The 19631-nt window shown below is 32.4% G+C and overlaps 3 protein-coding genes across 6 annotated transcripts; 1 reads left to right on the forward strand and 2 right to left on the reverse strand.

Annotated features, from left to right (window-relative positions):
- Nucleotides 1–5021: 5021 nt before the first annotated feature.
- Nucleotides 5022–7497, reverse strand: LOC105796277 (protein FATTY ACID EXPORT 3, chloroplastic). 4 transcript variants are annotated; one of them, XM_012625886.2, is made up of 7 exons: nt 7191–7497; nt 6704–7097; nt 6434–6601; nt 6312–6358; nt 6198–6235; nt 5896–5990; nt 5022–5468 (listed from the first exon to the last, which is right to left on the reverse strand). In XM_012625886.2, exons 1-6 carry the CDS (start codon nt 7431–7433, stop codon nt 5912–5914), a joined length of 969 nt encoding a protein of 322 aa, XP_012481340.1. In that variant the 5' UTR covers nt 7434–7497; the 3' UTR covers nt 5022–5468; nt 5896–5911. The 4 variants fall into 4 exon arrangements, with proteins under 4 accessions (XP_012481340.1, XP_012481336.1, XP_012481334.1 ...); XM_012625882.2 differs by having other exon boundaries at nt 5022–5285; nt 6704–7100; nt 7191–7496; XM_012625880.2 differs by having other exon boundaries at nt 6704–7100; nt 7191–7496.
- Nucleotides 7498–9812: 2315 nt separating this feature from the next.
- LOC105796283 (uncharacterized) lies at nt 9813–17356 on the reverse strand. Its single transcript, XM_012625896.2, has 4 exons — nt 16862–17356; nt 16279–16735; nt 14459–14583; nt 9813–10478 (listed from the first exon to the last, which is right to left on the reverse strand). The coding sequence occupies exons 1-4, from the start codon at nt 17012–17014 to the stop codon at nt 10023–10025; spliced, it is 1191 nt and encodes a 396-aa protein (XP_012481350.2). The 5' UTR covers nt 17015–17356; the 3' UTR covers nt 9813–10022.
- A 137-nt stretch (nt 17357–17493) lies between these two features.
- LOC105796282 (pentatricopeptide repeat-containing protein At5g41170, mitochondrial) lies at nt 17494–18948 on the forward strand. The gene has a single exon (XM_012625895.2). It carries the CDS (start codon nt 17494–17496, stop codon nt 18946–18948), a length of 1455 nt encoding a protein of 484 aa, XP_012481349.1.
- Nucleotides 18949–19631: the final 683 nt, after the last annotated feature.

The following is a 19631-nucleotide window of genomic DNA, read 5'->3' on the forward strand; positions in this document are numbered from 1 at the left end:
CCCCTCTCTCTCTCTCTCTCTCTATATATATATATATGTATGTGTATATGTGTTATGTTAATGTTTCAATCATGCAAATGATAAAATGTTTTATATATCACGATCAAAGTCCTTTTATATGCTAAGCTCTCCATTACCAAAAATGGATATTGCTCTACACCAAAACAAGTTGCTCAGAGAAGAAAGTGGAGATTTTTAATATTAATTGCTGCCATGCTTTAATCTTTTTTTTTTCTCTTTTTTATCAAAAAAAAAAAAAAGGTGAGGGAAGGTCACCCTAATTCAGGATCAGCTATGCCCTGCATGGCTAAAAGTGATACATACATATATCATCCATTAAACAGAATAGTTGATGAAACTCAAATCTTAGTACTCTTTAAAGATTCGAATTTTTATTAAATGTAGAGAGATTTACAGTATATTTTAATCTTTTCAAAATGCTAACGAATATTCAACTAATCAATCTTTACGTTTTTTTAGAGTAAATCACTGGCCTTATAAAATACGTTAATCACCTATTAAATGAGGTTGGTAGTAGCATTTATTATAAAAGAATAACAAAATTTGAACCCGTACTATTTGAGTGATGAACTACCTTATTATCATGTCCATGAAATTTGATATTTTACTGTGTTGCTTTTGAAGAAAAGTGAACATATGGTGGAAGAAGAGGAAGATGGGAAATGATCCATGATCTTCAAAAGAACATCATCATTAGAGTGTATTTACTTTTGTGGGCTTAGAGAGAAAGGCAAAAATCATTCATGATGACAATTAATGCTGTAGATAGAAAGTGACATAATTTAGGATTTGAACCAACATGCATGCAACCATCACAACCATTTTTTCAATTATGTGATTAAAACTATTTAATTGTGATTTGAGTTCGAGTCGCGCTAATCGTGTTTGTTGTTCGGATTTTATCTTGTTATTATAATTCATTTACACAAATCAAACAAGGTTAAGAAAAGGACTGTTTATGAAAAGGACCGTATATATAATAAGTACACAAATTATTATACCTAAAAAAATTGCTTTCTCATTACTTACTTCACTAAAATACAGCTTAGCATGAAAGCGATATATATGGCATATGGGCAAAAATAAGCAAATGATTTTCTATTAATTTGACTTTATTATCATAAAATTAATTTACTTTTCTAGAAGTTAAATTTAACTTTTGAAATTGTGGCATTTTGTTATATATTAGAAATTCTATTATACGCGTTTACGTATGAAAATTGCGTATTTAGAACACAAAGATATGATCACGCCTCTGACATTTTGCTATATATAATTTAATTTAGCTAAGATGGACGAAGACATAATTAATTGTTTGGTCACGCTTGAAGATCCACCCCTCTCTGTGCGGGATCTATTGGAGAAGGATACCTATAATTCGAGTATGGAAGAGAGTTGAAGCTGTTAAGCTCGTTCAATTAGATATGTTTTAGTCTATTACTGTACCAAAAAAAAGAAAAAGAAATATGATTAAAAATAACATATAATAAATAATAAACACATGAAATATTAATGATATTAAAATAAAAAATAAATTAAATTGTGAGTAAAATGACATTTAAGTACCAACTTAATCAATAAATTTATCAATATATCGAATCGATGGAAGTAATAATGTATGCATAATAAAACCAAAATGTATAAAATATATTAAAATAAAACTTGATTGAGTTGTAAAATTAAAATTTTATCCATGTAAATGGTGTAGGTTCGACTTGAAATCGATTAAAATATCAAGTTAATAACCGATTAATATCGTGTGATGAATTTAATAAAAAATTATAATAATATATAAAGAGAGAGTAGAAATATGAATGGCACCCATAAAATGAGAATGATGCATATATATGTATGTAAATGGAGGCCATTATGTTAGACAAAAGAGATGGGGAAGTTCTTTTAGGACAGCAATGGTCACCCACAGCACACGATTGAATTTTTGCTTTTTAAGAGACTAGATTTTAGGTCAACCGTGCCCATCGGGTCGAAGGCAACTCTTTTTTTTTTAAATTGGGGTTGAATTATAATTTTTTAAAAAATTAAAAATAATTTTAAAGTTATACTAATTTATAATTTTATAATTCTTCAAGGGATTTAAAAATAAATTTATCAATTGTAGGAGAACTAACTGCTAAAGACAGTTTACCTTCTTGCATTCCCCCTCGCCTGTGGTGTAATTAGGGGTGTGCAAAATTCGGGTAAAACCAAAAAAATTCGGTTAACCGACCGAATTTGGTTAATCGGTCGGTTAACCGAATTTTTTCGGTCGGGGGTCGGTTAATTATTTTTTGATTTTTCGGTTAACAGTTAATTCGGTTCGAAACCGGTCGGGTTAACCGAATTTTTTCGATTTAACCGAAAAAATTAATAAATAAAATTATAATATATAAATAGGCCCACTATTCAAGTATTCATCTAAACTCAATCCAAACTCAAGTATTCAACCCAACCCAATTACCCAACCCAACCCAATCATAAAAATTACAAATCATTTAATAAATAAAAATAAAATTCTAAAACTAAAACTAAAACTAAAGTCTAAAAGTCTAAAAATAATTTAATTATGTAGTGATTCAATTCGGGTAATTCGGTTAATTTTTAACCAAAAATAAAAAATATATAATTTTCGGTTAATTTGGTTAACCGACCGAATTAACCGAAAAAATTTCGGTTCGGTTAACAGTTAAAAATTTTGAAAGGTCGGTTAATTCAGTTAATGTTATTTCGGGTTGATTAACCGAATGAACACCCCTAGGTGTAATACAAGGACGAGGGAGGCAGATAGATCCTTGACCTCTCAAAATAGAAATATTTCCTTTAATCTCTTTAGATATTTCAATATTCTTAAGTTAATCCGATGGTATATTTTCATTCACCCCCTAAAATTTAAAGTTCACTTCTAACCCTCCAAAAATAGAAATTTTATAGTTTAGTCCTTTAAGAAGTTGTGAAATTTTATATAAATATAATGATAAAATTACATTTTAACTCTTTTAAACATTTATAATTTGAAACTGTCTTCGGAAAACTTTTTATGGCTTCAGATGCCTCCCACCCTCATCAAGGGCGAAGCCAGAAAACTTTTTTAGGGGGTGAAATTAAATTGTAATTTTTACGATTTTAATAGCCTCTATCTTTATATTTTTTAAAGGATTAAATCAACTTTTTATCATTTTAAGTGGACCAAAGTGCAATTTTACCTTTACTAATTTAAAATTTTAAAGATTTCAAAATGCCTAAATAAAAGAATTTTCCTTTTAGGAGAGTCAGGGCCCTGTCAGCCCCTGATTTCGCCTCTAATCCTTATTTTATAATTTATTTATTTAAAAAAATTTTTAAACACATTTAATAACCGGTTCGATAATTCACAATAGAATATATAAATTGTAGAATTTTTTTAATGAAAAAGTGCGAAATTTTCAACACTTAACTTTTCCGTATTTTCAATTTATCAAGTAACATGTAGAATTATTAAATTTCATTTTAAAAAAAGGGGTTATTGAGAGTCCATGGCGTGTTGGAAAATGCAAAGGCAAAAGAAAATTCTAAAGAGAGACCCATCCATCCATGGATTAGAAAGAATGGAGATTTGTGGAAATGACAAAAAGCAGTATGATGAAAATGAAAGAAATTCTTACAACAACCCATCCTTGTCTGCATCAACTTTAAGGATTATGTTCCATATTTTTCCAAAGGTCTGAACAGGACAAAAATTCCATGTTCACATCTCTGGTTTTACCTAAATCTGCTTTTGAATTCAAAACCCTAACGTGAAAGTTTAATTGGATCCCACTATTCTACACAACCAACATTAAATCTTAAATTAAGGAAGCTATTCTCTACCTGCTTTCTCCCTTTAATATTTTTTAATTTGATTTTTAGTTTTTTTGGGCGAATTACAATAATAGGACAAAACCCGAACAACAAACACGACTTGAACTCGGACCACAGCTGAGGCGGTGAACACCCTGACTATCAGGTCATCACATTCGTTATATTTTATCAATATGGTTTGTATTGTAATTATATATATGAAAAATAAATAGCAAGAGTCGAATTTAGGATATCAAAATCCTAAAGTTTCAGCCTCAAGATCTCGTTGATAAGTTCGGTGAAATATTCCAACCAATTTCTGGAAAATTTCGAAGCTTTTTAGTGAAATACTAAGTAAACAAAAAACTAAAGAGCAGATGAGTTTAGAAGCATATTAGACAAAATGAAAGGCATATAATAAATAGCATCCAGTGTTGTTGTTGTTTGTCTTTGATGGCCCATTCTTGAGATGGTGTTGTTGGTGGATCAGAAAGCCATTCTTTGGTTTCCTTTGCTGCAGTGGAGTAAAGATTTGAGCCCATATGCATCTACTTACAAACAAATGAACTTCCATTTGGCATTTAGGCTTCATCTTAACTCCCCTCTTTCTAATGGGATGGGATATTAGTCAATCTGGACAATGAAATTCAATATCTTATAATTAAACCATTTTATAATCTTTATTTTTATCAAATTTTAATTGTTGTTGAACTCATAATTCAACCATAATTTTCGGGGACCGGCAGTTTTTGAAAATTTTCTTTAAAGCTTTTAAGAAATTTAATCAAACCTTTAAAGATTTTAAATTAGTTAAGCTCAAAACTTAAGCTTAATTTAAGAATATTCTCAAAAATACTTTTGGAGAGAAACTAAAATTTTCAATTTTAAAAAAAAAAATGACTTGGGAGAAGCACTTTATCTCTAAAAAATAGTTTATCCCAAAAATGCTTTTGAGAAGTAGGCCTTAATGTTACAAAATAGGAACCAAAACAAGATGAAACAAGCATGTCACTAGAACAGTGAATTTGTATGAATGGAGGCTTCCAAGATGATTTTTAATATTAACCACTACCAACAAAATTCACATTACAACAATTTGATATGAAACCATGATTTTTTTTTTATTCACCTTTTTATAACAGTTTAACAGGCAAGAAATCCGCATTACTGTTAGAATGGACATATAGTAAGAACCAAAAAACCATTTTCATCATATCATCTTGAAACACTCTCTCATACCATTCTTTTAAATTACCTCTCACAACAATCTTTCATATAATATATCCTAATGGTTTCACAACAAATCGGAACAAACAAAACTAAGTCGCACGAAAACCTACAATGCTGCAACTCCACATTCTTCAAGAGCTTCTACTTTGTTCTTTGGCTATTGATTCTGCTTTCTTCGGAGCCTAGAATAATGCAGCATTTATATGTTCTTTTATCACTCCCTGGGCCAGTTTAAGATTAAACTTCTCAGAAAAATGTAAACGAAAACTGGAATATTTCAGCACTGGAATCAGAAATGGATGGAAGTACACTTCCTTAAAAAGATTTGATTCAATATCTACGGAGAAACAGAGTGTCGGTGGGTGCATGGGGGAGGGAATGCTTCTCGAGTATACCTGTCAATTCTGAATCACATCCGAAAACCCAAACACAAACCTGATTTGATCAAGCCAACAACCCAAAACCATCCACAAACTAAACACAAAACAACCTGAACCCGAAATGACCAAAAAAAAAAACCCGAAATAGCACAATTCAGATTGACCTAAACTCATGTAAAAACAACGAAAAGAAATGAATAGGCGCATATTGGTTTGCTCAATACTCAAAACCAGCTCTATATGCAGCACATTTGAGCTCTTATGATAAAAGAAAAGAGGTAATGAACAGACAAGTTTCCAACAATGAACCAGACAGTGGCCATAGATGGTGATAAAACATGTCGTATATGTACATGTTGGGAAAAAACAGAGGGCGCAGAACATGCATATCAAAATAAACTAACCTGGAAAAAACAGAGGGCGCAGAACATGCATATCAAAATAAACTAACCTCAAAAGAGCACACATCAATTTCCTGTCCCAGGTTCCAAGCGAGGCTTGTCCTTTGATAGAAGCTTATACATATAGAATGCTACCACTGCACCACTGCATATAAAAAAGCAAGCTGTTAGACAACTTGAACTTTTCTTTACTGCCTTCACAAACTAAAGATATACCGCACACTAATGAAAATTAACACATGCAGCAAAGCTAATTATGTTTCAGAAAACCGAAGGGATGGAAACTTATAGTCATCAACATCAAACCCTTAGCCACAGATAAGTTTTAAAATATGGAAAGTGTTATATTAACCTGATAACGGTTGTGAGAAAGGAGCACAGAGTTGATCTCTGCAAAAAAGAATAATTGTAAATAAGGAGACAGTAAGGTAAACAAAGGTTTTATACACAAAGATAGAAGCCCCACCCGAATCAGCAAGCTTAACTCCCTCAAAAGTAGTACAGATGAGATCACTGCAGAAAACATAATCCCATTAATACAACATAACTGATAGTAGAATTCATGCAAATTAAGGAAATTGTAGCAACCTGCTTGTCCTTTGATGGCAAGAGGAGACGACTCTCCTCTTTTATGAGATTTTAAGCTCGATACGCTTAATGCCAAAAGAGCTCCACCTAGAATAATACCAAACCTAATGGCAGATATACTCCCTGTCACCATGAAAGAAAGAAATCCCCCAACTGAAAGAATAAAACCTGCCCAAAACCAAATACACAAAACAAATTTCGATGGTTGAATTGATGGAACACAGTTCATGTAAAATAAAAAATAAAAAGAATCCAAAGTAAACACCATACCATAAGGTATACCGACATGAAAGTCATGAACTTTGGAAACGTCATTGAAATCTTCGGCGGAGGAAGAGAAGGTCTCAACGATTTCTTTGACTTCAGGAGGGGAATTCTCGGCAGCCGTTGAGAGGTATTCTTTGCCTTCTTCACTCATTTCTTTGACTACTTCAGTCAAATCATTTCTTGCCTTTTCAGCTTGAACCTTGAGAACCTCCGAAGTTTCTTTAAGAGTAATCAAAGCTTTCTTGGAGTGAACTTCGTAAGCTTCAAGGGATACGCTTTGCAACTTCAAAGCTTGTTCCTTAAACGAAGCTAAAGCTTGTTTCCATGCTTCGTTTGATTCTTCTTCGCTCTCAGTTTCCAATTCATCCTTTTCTCTATCAACTTCCATTTCTGAATGCTTCTAAACCCCAAAAGTTAAAAAGAAAACCATTTAATACTACCATTACCAATAACTACAAAAAAAGGAGAAGTGATTTGAATTAGAACTTACAGATTCCTCGTGAGAAGCTGCGAAAGCGACGACGGAATGGTGGAAGGGAAGCCGTGAATGGAGTGAGCGAAAACCAACTACAAATCCTTTGGGAGCGGCGAGAGAGACTCTGTAAGCCGGCGATCTGAGCCGTAACGACGGTGACGAGCAAAGTGCCATCGGAGAAGAAGAAGAAGAAGCACGATGGAACCTCTTCAAGGGCTCCAAACCGGAGCTAGGGTTAGGGTTTTTGATCGACAACATTTCCAGTATTACCAAAATTTCCAACTTTCTGCGGTGAACCTTTGATTTTTTGTATTAGAGACAAATGGGATAAAAGCAAGGAATGGGCGACATATTCGAGAAATAATTTTGCTATTAGTCCCGTGTTTTTTCCATTTTCTCCAATTTGATCATTTTAAGTACTTTTTACTTTTTTTTAATTTTGAAATTTTAATCTTAATGCAAATGATAGTCATTAGTCTCTTAATTAGATTTTTAGTGAGTAGCATGAAAATAACAAGCTGACAAGATATTACATAAATGATAAAATATTTTCCACGTCGATTTTGAAAATGGTAATACTTAATAGATTTAATAATTATCATTTGGTAAGGACTTAAATTTTAAATTTTAAAAAGTATAAAAATTTAAGATAATAAATTAAAGTATATCGATTAAATCTACAATTTTCATAAAGTATAAGGACCTAATAGTACAATTTAACTTTTTAAAAGGTTCTATTGGAGTTCTTTAAGAAAATATAAAAGGTGTTGAAACGACGTCGCTAGTGAAACTCTGTCACCAACGTGTTCTTGAGATGCTATGTTATGATGACACGTAATAGAAAAAATTATACCAGCCGGACCCATGACCAGTAGAATCGTGGTGGGTGGTAGCTGTGATCCTCCACTCTCGGCTGGTGGATTTCTTAAAGTTCGTGGGAGGTGCTCTATTATAGTGACTAGATCAAATTAGTTCATTTATTATTAAAATTTAACAATTTAGTCCATATACTATTAAAAACAGTCAAATAAGTCCCAATTGTAATTGTTTCTATATAAAAAAAATGTCTTAAATTATTTTGTCAATTGTAGTTCAACTCAAAATAAAATATTTCATTTACAAAACCATAAAAAATTTAAAATTATATTTTTAAAAAATAAATTATCTTTTTAAACAATGAATGTTAATCTATTCTAATTTGACCTTATTTGATTTTTTAATTATATAGGGACTAAATTGATCCATTTAATGGTAGATGGACTAGTTTTATCAAGTCCCTATAATAGAGGGACCTCCGGGTACATTCATAGTAATTTTTTTGTTAAAATATGTTGTTAGTTCATGTTCTTTGAAAAAAAAGATTTAATCATTGTACTTAAAAAGTTAAAAATTTGATCTTTTTTAAAAATCTCAATTCAATCATTAAAACCATAAGTATTTTCTATCGAATTTATCAACTTAAAATTTTAATTAGACTGTCTTCATATGACATGACATATAATTAACAAAATTTGATGAAATCATTAACGACAATAATGATTGGGTTAGGGTTTTAAATTAAAAAAGTATGGGGATTGAAATTTTAACTTTTAAAATACAGGGACTAAGTCTTGAATTAGATACAAGTACATGGACAAAAACACTTTATAACCTATTTTTCTACCTTGCTATATTTTTAACCATAACAACAATATAAACTAGAAATTCTATCGCATAGTATGCGTCTGAAACTACCTATTTAGAACTTAAGGTGCGTTTAAAATAATATACAATAATAACGAAACGAATTATTTGAAACTGATTAATAATAATATCACGTGGAATATTTAAGATACTTAAATTTTTTTGATTAAAATAGATAAGAAAAAAATATTTTTTTTCTTTTTAATTTTCATAGTTTCTACCCAGTGCACTTTTTATGGCAGTAGTTCACAGTGCTAATTTCAGCCTGCTAATAAAAGTACAAAAATAGAGAAACAAAGTATGTGAAATTAGAGTTGAGAAATCAAAACCCCATATTTTAGCATTGCATAGGGATTAAAATCATAATTAGAACTTATATTTAAGGTGGCAACTGGCAAGGGCAAATGCTTGAACCAATAAACAATTTCTATATCAAGTTACCACTCCTATCTCTTTTGATGTCAAGTGATTCACTTTCTCCTATAAAAGAAAAGGTAAATTACACTTGTATTCACCAAAAAAATGGTAAATTTCTTTTTTAGTCACTCAACTATAAAAAAATATAAAATTTATTTAACTATTCGATTTTTTTTTATTTTTTGGTCACTAGTTGTTAAATGGTTGACGGAAAGATGCTCTAATAGGTTTTAAAATTTCCATAATAACAACTTTAACCCTTAGCATTTATACATCATGTCAATTTAGTCTTGATTCTAAAAATTAACCCTCAACATTTATATATTGTGTAATTTGATCCTTTTAAATTTTGCTTTTCTTTGTGACACTTTCACCTAAAAAGCTAAAAAACAAATCTATAAACTACATTTGATCGAAATATACCAAAAATAGAAACACTTGAAAATCCAAAGATAATACTTTTCATCTTTCCTCATTCTTTTAAAATTAACCCTCAATATCACAAATAAAAGTAAACTTGCAAAAAAGGACCAAATTACACAATGTGTAAATGTTGAGGATTATTTTTTTTTGGAATCAAGACTAAATTGATACAATGTATAAATGTTAAGGGTGAAAGTTACTATTGTGCCAATTTTAAAAGCTGACAAAAGTTATCTTTCTGTTAGAATTGAACTGACCAAAAAAAGAAAATTTTGAATAGTTGGGTGGCTACCGGTGTAGTTTACCCTAAAAGAAAAATTAAGGCTAATCATCCCAATCATTCTCCCAGCCATCTTTATTTGAAGACCTAACAGTGAGGCCATTTGTTGATATATTAGCTACATTTCGTCCCAATGGTGACCTCACAGCCATGTCTTCGTCCCAATCATCATCCCAAACCTGGTCCCAACCTTCAGCTGTTTCTACATTGGTAGTTGCCATAGATTCAGGCAATCCCATTTCTAGCTCTTGGTAAGGAATACCACTATCATGTCGTCTACTTTTCCTAAACATGCAACAAGCCAATGATCCTCCAAATATTATAAATGCTACAATCAAGAAGTAGGCACCATTTATCGGAGTCAACAGCTTGTCATACGATGGGAGCTTTGAGAAAAAGTATGTTTCAGATGCCTGAGCATTTAGAGGAAGGAAACAATCTCCATTTCCAGCAGTTAACACTAGCGCAATGGGTTCACTAATAGTCAAAGAGATATTCAGCTGAAACAAACAAGCAAATATACATATAAGCACATGGAATGGGGTACAATTATTAAGCATGAACGGTAAAAGTATCATGGAGGTCCCTATATTAAGAGTTAGATTGTATTTTGTCCCATTAACTCAAAAAAGGGCAAATTAGTTCCTGTATGTTAGATCAAAGAGTAAATTAATCATTCCTGTTAAAAATTTCATCTATTTTTACTATTAAAACTAGTGTGGCTAATGAAATAATCAAACAGTTACATATGGTGTGCCATGTGTACCTCATTCTAACATATAAGGACCAATTTTTAAAAGAATGATCAGTTTGCTCTTTGATCTAACGTATATAGACTAAATTGACCATTTTTTAGTAGAAGACGCAAAATGTAACAACTCGATTTTTAATAATGTCGAAAACAGTGGTTCGAGACCACCAAATCCGAAAAATAAGCTCGTAAATTTTTATTATTTAATATTTACGAGCCAAATGTTGTTTTTAAAATATTTTTAAATTAGTAATTTGTGTTTTATAAGACTTTATTAGGTTAAGTAATTTAGAAAATAGGTATCGAGACCTTGGTCCTATAAACCGAGCCATAAATATTTTTATAAATATTTACGGGGTGTCATTAAGGTAGTATTAAAGTTTAGTTAGAAAATTTAACGTTTTGGTAATTAATTAATTAAAAAGAACTAAATTGAAAAATGTGCAAAACTTGCTAATTAAAGAAATAGTGATTAAATAGCCTAAATAGTAAATAAAAGAGGACTAAAAGGGCAACTGGACCCACATGGGATGGCTGAGGCGGCATAAGCATAGAAAAATCGAGGAATTGATGTGAAATAAGGGCAAAATTGTAAATTTTGCCAAATTTAAGTGAAATAAAAGAGAAATTGAAATTCTAGACATTTTCGTCATCATTTTTCAGTTCTAAAATAGCCATTGAAGAAGGTTTTACTGGTTTTTCAATATTTGCTTCATGTATGTTTACTTCTTACTCTTTCCTTGAAATTTTTATGTTTTGGGACTTTTACAATTAGGTCCAACTAACCATTTCATTAGTTTTTATTTTATTGAAAGTTTTGGAAGATACCATTGATAATTTTATATGATTTTAGTTATTAGATGATGAAATTGAGATGTTGATGAATATTTAAAGGTATTTTATTAAAGGATTTTGGATGAAATCATGATTTAGGGATTAAATTGAAAAGTTATTCAATTCATGGAAAATTCTAAAATTTCATGGAATCCATGAGCTGCTATTGATATATATGAAAATATCTAGGCTTGGGATAATGATTTAAATTGCATGAATTTCACTTTCTGAGCCTAGGGACGAAATCGTTATTGATTAAAAGTATAGGAGCAAAACGATAATTTTGCCTAAGATGTGACTTGGATTGAATTGAATATAATTGTATTAAATTGATCTTAAATTTACTCGTATAGATCCGGATAGATCAAAAACGGAGTTAGATCGTGGAAAAGAAAAAGTATCAAATTAGTAGTTTACAAATCACGAGCAATTGTCGAGGTAAGTTCATGTAACTTAATTGTGTATATTTATATGCTTATATTGAGTGTTGAATATGTAAATTGTGTAAATGGCATAAATGTGTATGTAATTGATCTCATAACTGAAAATCTCTAATAATTAAATAAGTCCCGTTTGGATAATGAGATTCGATGGATACATGGTTCTGTTTCTCGAAATGGTAGTGTTCCTACATATGTTGCGGATGTACCGTAGCTTAAAAGAGTGTCTCCTTACAAGCCCTCTCAAGCTTCCCATTATAGTGTTTTACGAGCTTCCCGTTAAATACTATTTGGAGCATCCCGATTGGTTGTGACCCTACATGTGTTATGGGCACACCGTAGCTCTTATGAGCGTCCCGTTATATGGCTCTTCGTGAGCTTCCTGATTAAAGGCTCTTTGTGAGCTTCCCGTGAGTGCTCGCTAGAACTTCTCGTTATATGGCTATTCGGTGTTTCTCATTAATTGCTCTTCGGAGATACCCATTAATTGCTTTTTAGAGCTACCCGTTATAGGCTCTTTATGAGCTTCCCGTTATATTTCCCAAATAAGCTTCCCGTTATAAGGCTCAATGAGTTTCCCGTTATAATGCTTGAGAGAGAGCTTTTTGTTTAAGTGCTCATAAAAGCACTCCCGGATATGAATTGATGGATTTATAGTATTGTACACTTCAGGTGTACTACCCAAGTATCCATCGAGATTTCAAATGATTCAACGAGTGAAACTCTGACATGAGAACATGTGAAATCAAAATGAAACTATTATCTGTATATGCATGAAATACTTGAAAACTCGATACTTGATGAGCTCATCCTTATTCTTGTTATTCACATGAAATACATGACTAACATGTTTGTTGAGGTTATATGTGTTAGGCTGATTGCCAAATTGCTTTGAATGTATTATGCATGTTTATTATATAAGTAAATGAATGGTAAGTTAATTTCCCGTTATACGAATTTACTAAGTATTAAATGCTTACTCTATATTATTTCCTCTGTTTTATAGTACTCAGAGGCTTGTAAATGTTGGAAGCTGGTTGAAGCTATATCATACTATTCCCCGAACTTTTCGGTATATATATAAATAGTAAAGTAATTTTGGTAATAATGGCAAGTACAGGTTAAAGGTTACCGTTGATGGCAATTTAATGTTGGTTGAAATTAGCCATTGAAATGACTATTAAATGATATGTTTTGATATTTAAATAGTATTAACATGCTTGATGAGTACGTTTAAAGGGGTGAACGAGGAAAATCATATAAGTATATTGGATATTAGTTTATGATAGTGTATTTGGTAAAACATGTTTATAAGTATTAGGCTATCTTGGTAAGTTGGACATTTGATCATTGGTATTAATATGTCATGCATAAGACTTGAATTTGGCTAAGTTTAAATATTTTGAATTGACTCTTGAATGTGTTTAAATGTTTATATAGGTGAAATGTGAAATTGGGCGAAGAATAAAGCTTGAAAATTACCTTATTTTGTCTACACGGGCAGAGACACAGGCTTGTGTCTCAGCCGTGTGTCAGCACATGGGCGTGTGTCCTGGCCATGTGTCCCTTACATCTTAAAATTTTAAAACAGAATTCTCAGAATTGATCACACGGCCTGGCACACGGGCGTGTGGCTTGGCCGTGTAACCCATGCACTTAAATGTATTGCAAGTCAGAGAGTTACACGGGCTGGGGACACGACCGTGTGCCTTACTTCAAATACCACACGGCCTAAGACACGGGTGTGTCACTTGGCCTTGTAAGCCACACGGCCTGACCACATGGGTGTGTCCCCTGCGCCTTGGAAAATTTTGAAATTTCGCGAAAAATTCTCTGAGTTTCCGATTTAGTCTCGATTCGATTCTAAAGTGAAATTTGAGCCTTGAGCGCTCTCATAAGGATTTTATGAATAATATCCGACATGAATGTTAAATAATAATATGAAATGTTTGTATTTAATCTGTTTATTCTGGTAATACTCCATAACCCTGTTCCGGCGACGGATACGAGTTAGGGGTGTTACACAAAATATAATTTAACTTCTAGTACAAGGGCCTCCATGGCATTTTTACCAGCATGAACACTTTTTGGAACATTTTTCAGAGTCAAAGTGTGTATCTTCTTTCCTAATGAACTCAAAGTTATTGAACACAATATATTTAATATTCAATTGGGAAAAGTCCTATTAAGTGCTTTCATCTAACATTAGAGCTTAACTTAGATGTTATATTTAGTCATACTTAAGAGGTCACCCTTTTTTGGTCAATCTTAAGAGACGACCTTAACAAATCTGAAGTTCCAAGTCCCAACATCAACAATATTTCTTCCATACTCATGTTATAGCCTACCAAAAACAAATATATATATATATACTCTGAATCTTATTCCTCGTGAAATAGGTCTCACATAATGAGGAAAGAGTGACAAAGCATAAGAGAGAAAGATAAGACGATACCTTTTCAATACCATGTTTTGGTACTCTAAGTCTCTTGGGAAAAGATACTCCAAAAGGGCCCATAAGATTGACATTCAAAGTTTTTTCTCCCTTATTATGGACCAAAACAACCCCTTCTTTGGACCCTGGAAAGGAATAAGGAAATGGAATTAATTATTCATCTATTAGAAAATGTAGGAAAGATTATGTTACTAATGGAGTCTTAACACTGGAGTAACAATCTAGCATACCATATTTTTTTTGACAAAACTAGCATACCATATTTAATCCAACCAGGATGTGGTAAATATGAAACCTCAAGATATACTATTTTATAGCCTTCAACGTGGTAAAAATGAAAATTTCCAAACAAACACTTATTGATTTATTGCTTTTAATTGTTTATCATTTGGATGGAACAAGGTTAGATAATACATATGAATTAAACATCACTGTTAGCATGAATTTCCCTTTTTCTTATGGCAACAATGACAAAAAAAAAAAAAAATTCAACACCACTAGATGACGTGTCAGATTTAAAAAGGAAAAGCATTTATGGAGGTAGACATGACATGAAACACTATAGCTTTAATAAACACATGTTTACTAATTTTATAGTGTCATATTTACACAGTTAACATGACATATAAAACACAAACATGGGTTGTCAAGTTTGATGGAGGATGGAAATATACTTAACAGATGCAATACATGTTAAAAAAAGGAAAAAGAAAAGAAATAAAGGGACACTGTTGCTAAAACTACATATCGGGTGGTGAATCAAGACAAGGACACAAAAGGAACTAGGAACAGGTCATGGAGAAGAAGGTGAAGAAGGGAAGTGATTGTGAAAGATGATGGAAGAGAGAACAATATAGTGAGCAACAGAAAAAGGAGACAGAGAAAATAAAAACAAGCACTTAACTGATCTATTGTATCTGTCAAAATATGTTCTCAACATAAGAAGTATTAATGGAAATAAACCTAGAACCTTATTATTTAAATCAACACATTCACATGAAAAGGAAAACCATAACCTTATATTCTAAAGATTTTAATTTTCATAAAAAACCAGATGCCTAACAATAAGATTTCGATCACTTATATTTCACTGTGGAGAAACAACTCCTAAAAGGAAGTAGTCATCCACTATTCCTAGTATTGATCTTTTCCATCATACCTAAATTTTGCACCATTAAGAAACATGAACATTCTCACCGTTTTTACCTTATTGACTCCAGGTTTTAGCCTCCAATTTGTTTTCGCTGAAACCACCTTACATCAATAACTTCAAAAGAAAATAGAAGGAAGGTTATTGCCTCTCTATCATCCATGTTTTGCAGAGGATATTATCATATTTGGTTGTAGTAATATTTCAATCCTAAGCTAGAACTAGATGGCTTATTCAGACCATGTTGTTTAGGGATAACTGCAAGTAGCCTTAGTAGCAGAACAAGTTGCAATGACAGTTCAATAAAGGATCAACCCGAATTTAAGGCTACAACAAAAGCCAAAAGTTAAGAAATTTGGGATTGCACAATTAGTGTACAAATGGTGTAGCCATATGCAACTTTAACAATCAGTCCATGGATTACACAGTTACCAAACAAATTTTCTTTCTTCCCCCAGTAGTTACAAACATTTCATAACTCTATTTCTTCAATCATTTTAGAGGATTAAAAATCAAGAATTTTTACTGTACATAAGTACTCTATTAGGCATTCAATGCATACTCAATTCCACTTCTCATTTCTATAATAAAGGCAAAACAACACATATAATTAACTTATTTGAAGTTCCATCAATGCATTGAATGAATAATAAAGAGAAAATTAAATTACCAGTTCCAAAACCCTTAACGCATGCAATCAAAGAGTTTTGATCTTCACATCTACTAGCTATGCCGGCACATGTATCATCAATCTCAGACTTGGAATCATTTCCAATTACATTTGACTTTGTCGTCTTCTTCTTTTCCTTATCCTTGTTTGTATAACCTCTTTTCACAGTGTTTGTACTATTTAGATTGTTTCCACCACCTACATTATTTTTCTTCTCCTTATTTTCCTTCATTGTTTTATCACTTTTCGGATTTGAAGTTAAACTTGGATTGTTTCCTCTAACTTTTTCCTTTTGAGGAGATGCACTCACCTTCTTGGGTTTACCCAATGGTTTTGGATCTTTCTTGTCACCGAGAAGTGGCATCAAAAAATCCGTTTTATTGGATGAATTCGGATCAAGTTTTGGATTCAATTTCTTCTTGCCTGAAGCCGATATAAGAATTGGCAACGGAGAGCTCTAAAATCCCAACAACAAATAGTTTTTTCTTAATCTCTTGATGAATGAAAACAAAAAACGAAAATAATAAATGAAATAATAAATGCTGGAGATAGATTAGATTGGTAGAACGAAAAAGAAACGTACAGGCGGCGTTGTAGAAGTAGAAACAGTGTCATTCTTTGATGGAGATTCATTAGCTAAGTATCTAAGCTTCAAAGACGACGACGAAGAAGCATTGGAAACATCAGTGACGATTAAAAACAATAAAATCGATATTGTCATTGCATTTCTATCCATCACCTTCTTAAACAACAACAATATAATAGATCTGGTGGAGAACCAGAGATGAACAACCTTGGAAAAAGAAGAAGAATGGAAACAACAAGAAAATCAGAAATTAAAAAAAAAAATTATGAAGAAATGCTGCAAAATTCAGAATTCAGTCGATGCCAACGCTTATGTTTTACGAAATTTTGGGTTAATTTTTTTTTATGAATAATAAAATGTATAATCTGAGATATATGCCTATAATAATATTAATCTCTGACCTACAAAAATAACAATAAGTTATATTTTATTAATGAATAAATATAAAAATCATTTCATGCAAATTATTTTCGTGTATAATCTGAGACATATGCGCCCTATAATAATGATTTGATTCAAGTTTACTTTATCTGGATAAGGCTCTTTTTCCCTGTTTTGTTCGCTTTCCTGCCACTCAGCTGATTTTGTCCACCATACCTCTCTCTTATTCTCTGTAATCATAATCAGCCATGTCTTCTCTATTTCATAATACTTCCATTTTCTGCAATCCCACGAGAACCCATGGTTGCAAGCTTCATGTTCTTACAATGGTTTCATTGCCTTCCAAAGCTCATGGAACCATAACATCACCAGGCTGCTCTGATGAAAGAACAGCCAGAATTCGGGTTGTGAATTTCCTGGACAAAATCAAAGCAATACCCTTTAAAGACACGAATGGAATTCTCAGCTTGATGGAGAAAGATGCGAGCAATTGGACCTTATCAGCTTTCAATGGTCTGTTAATGGCATTGCTTACAGCAGACGAGGCTGATCGAGCCGTGGAACTGTTCTCCAATGCATCAGGTTTGGGTTTATCACCGAATGGTTGGACATTTTCCATCATCATTAGATGCTTGTGTAAGAGAAACGACCTTGATGAAGCTCAACGAGTTTTACACCACATGATGGAAAATGGGTACAATCCAAATGTGATAACATTTACAATTCTCATTGATTCATTGTGCAAAAGAGGCAAATTGGGGTATGCTTTTCGAGTTCTTGAACTAATGGGTGGAATTGGGTGCAAACCAAATGTTCAAACATACAATTGCTTGTTAAAGGGATTATGTTATATTGGGAAAGTCGAACAAGCTCATGAAATGTTGATGAACATGGAGAAAGAATCAATAAAACCTGATATTTATTCATTTACAGCTATTATGGATGGTTTTTGTAAAGTGGGTAGATCAGATGAGGCAATGGAATTGCTTAACCAAGCTTTGGTTATGGGGTTAGAACCAAATGTGGTCATTTTCAACACTCTTTTCACTGGTTATAACAAGGAAGGAAGGCCACAACATGGGTTTAAAGTGTTAAAGCTTATGAAGGACAAAAATTGCAGCCCTGATAGTATTAGTTACAGCACCTTAATGAGTGGGTTGCTGAAATGGGGAAAAACAAGAGCTGCATTAAAAGTGTATAAAGAAATGATGGGTATTGGCTTTGAAGTTGAAGGAAAGATGCTGAGCAGTTTGCTTAGAGGTTTATGCATGAAATCATGGGAAGAAAAAGACTTGGTTCAAGATGCATACCAAGTGTTCGATAAAATGCGGAAGAAGGATTCTATCATTGATCATAGTAGCTATGGGTTTATGATTCGAACACTTTGTATGGTGAGGAAAATGGAGGAGGCTGTTTACCATTTGAAGGAAATGATTGGAATGGGGTACATTCCTAGGACGATAACCTTTAACAATGTGATTCAAGGGCTTTGTATTGAAGGAAAGATCCATGAGGCATTGGTGGTGTTGGTTACTATGTATGAAAATGGTAAAATCCCAAGTAGAACATCGTATGACATGTTGGTTAAAGAGTTTAATCGACAGGGGTTGTTGTTGGGTGCTTGTAATGTTTATGGTGCTGCTTTGAAGCAAGGTGTAGTCCCACATAGGATCCCACTAAGACTAAATAGCCATAGTTATTGACTCTTCCTAGCTAGACCAATGGATCTCTCACCAGATTTGTTTTGGGCATGAAGCGTTTATATTGGATTTTATCTTTGGGATTTGTCTCTTGTTTTCTTTGGGAGCTTTACCGAATTAATGGAGTAGGATTCAAATCCCATTGAATGCAAATATTGAGATCTCTTTAATAGATGAAAACGCTTTCGCTTTATGAATTCAACTCAAGATAAAATCAAAAATAAGTATCTTGGACCTAATACTGGACTTGCTGAAAATTTCAATCGGTAGAGCCAATTGTGGGGTGCTTGTATTGTCTACTATGCTGCTTTGACGCAAGGTGTAGTCCAGCATAGGATCCCCATTAGATTGCCATAGTTGTTGTTGAATCTTCCTTGTACTAGGAAGGTTAAAATATCTCGTAAATTTTTGTATTATTCGTAAATTTGGAATACAGTACCTATACTTTTCTTTTGGAATTTAGTCTCTCTGCTTTTTAGATTTTAAAATTCAGGTCTAAATTGTTAACATTATTTTTTATTAAATTGATTGGTATAATATTTTGAAATATAAAAATACCTCACTTTATAGCTTTGCAACTAAAAGAAAGTAAACTACACTAGTAGCCACCCAACAATTAGTAAATTTCATTTTTGGTTACCGGTCTACTAGCTAATAAAGGTAACTTTTGAAATTGTCATAATAGT

The sequence above is a fragment of the Gossypium raimondii genome, chromosome 3 (assembly GCF_025698545.1).
Source record: "Gossypium raimondii isolate GPD5lz chromosome 3, ASM2569854v1, whole genome shotgun sequence".
Taxonomy (NCBI): Eukaryota; Viridiplantae; Streptophyta; class Magnoliopsida; order Malvales; family Malvaceae; genus Gossypium; species Gossypium raimondii.

Excerpts from the sequence above, each read along its gene's own strand:
- LOC105796277 (XM_012625882.2), bottom strand. The coding sequence starts at position 7,433 with ATGTTGTCGATCAAAAACCCTAACCCTAGCTCCGGTTTGGAGCCCTTG. Across the intron at positions 6,359-6,433 it reads TGCCATCAAAGGACAAGCAG|TGATCTCATCTGTACTACTT; the intron begins GTTGCTACAATT and ends TGTTTTCTGCAG. Across the intron at positions 5,991-6,197 it reads TTTCTCACAACCGTTATCAG|TGGTGCAGTGGTAGCATTCT; the intron begins GTTAATATAACA and ends TTTTATATGCAG.
- LOC105796283 (XM_012625896.2), bottom strand. The coding sequence starts at position 17,014 with ATGGATAGAAATGCAATGACAATATCGATTTTATTGTTTTTAATCGTC. Across the intron at positions 16,736-16,861 it reads CTACTTCTACAACGCCGCCT|AGCTCTCCGTTGCCAATTCT; the intron begins GTACGTTTCTTT and ends TTGGGATTTTAG. Across the intron at positions 14,584-16,278 it reads CGTTAAGGGTTTTGGAACTG|GGTCCAAAGAAGGGGTTGTT; the intron begins GTAATTTAATTT and ends ATTCCTTTCCAG.
- LOC105796282 (XM_012625895.2), top strand. The coding sequence starts at position 17,494 with ATGTCTTCTCTATTTCATAATACTTCCATTTTCTGCAATCCCACGAGA.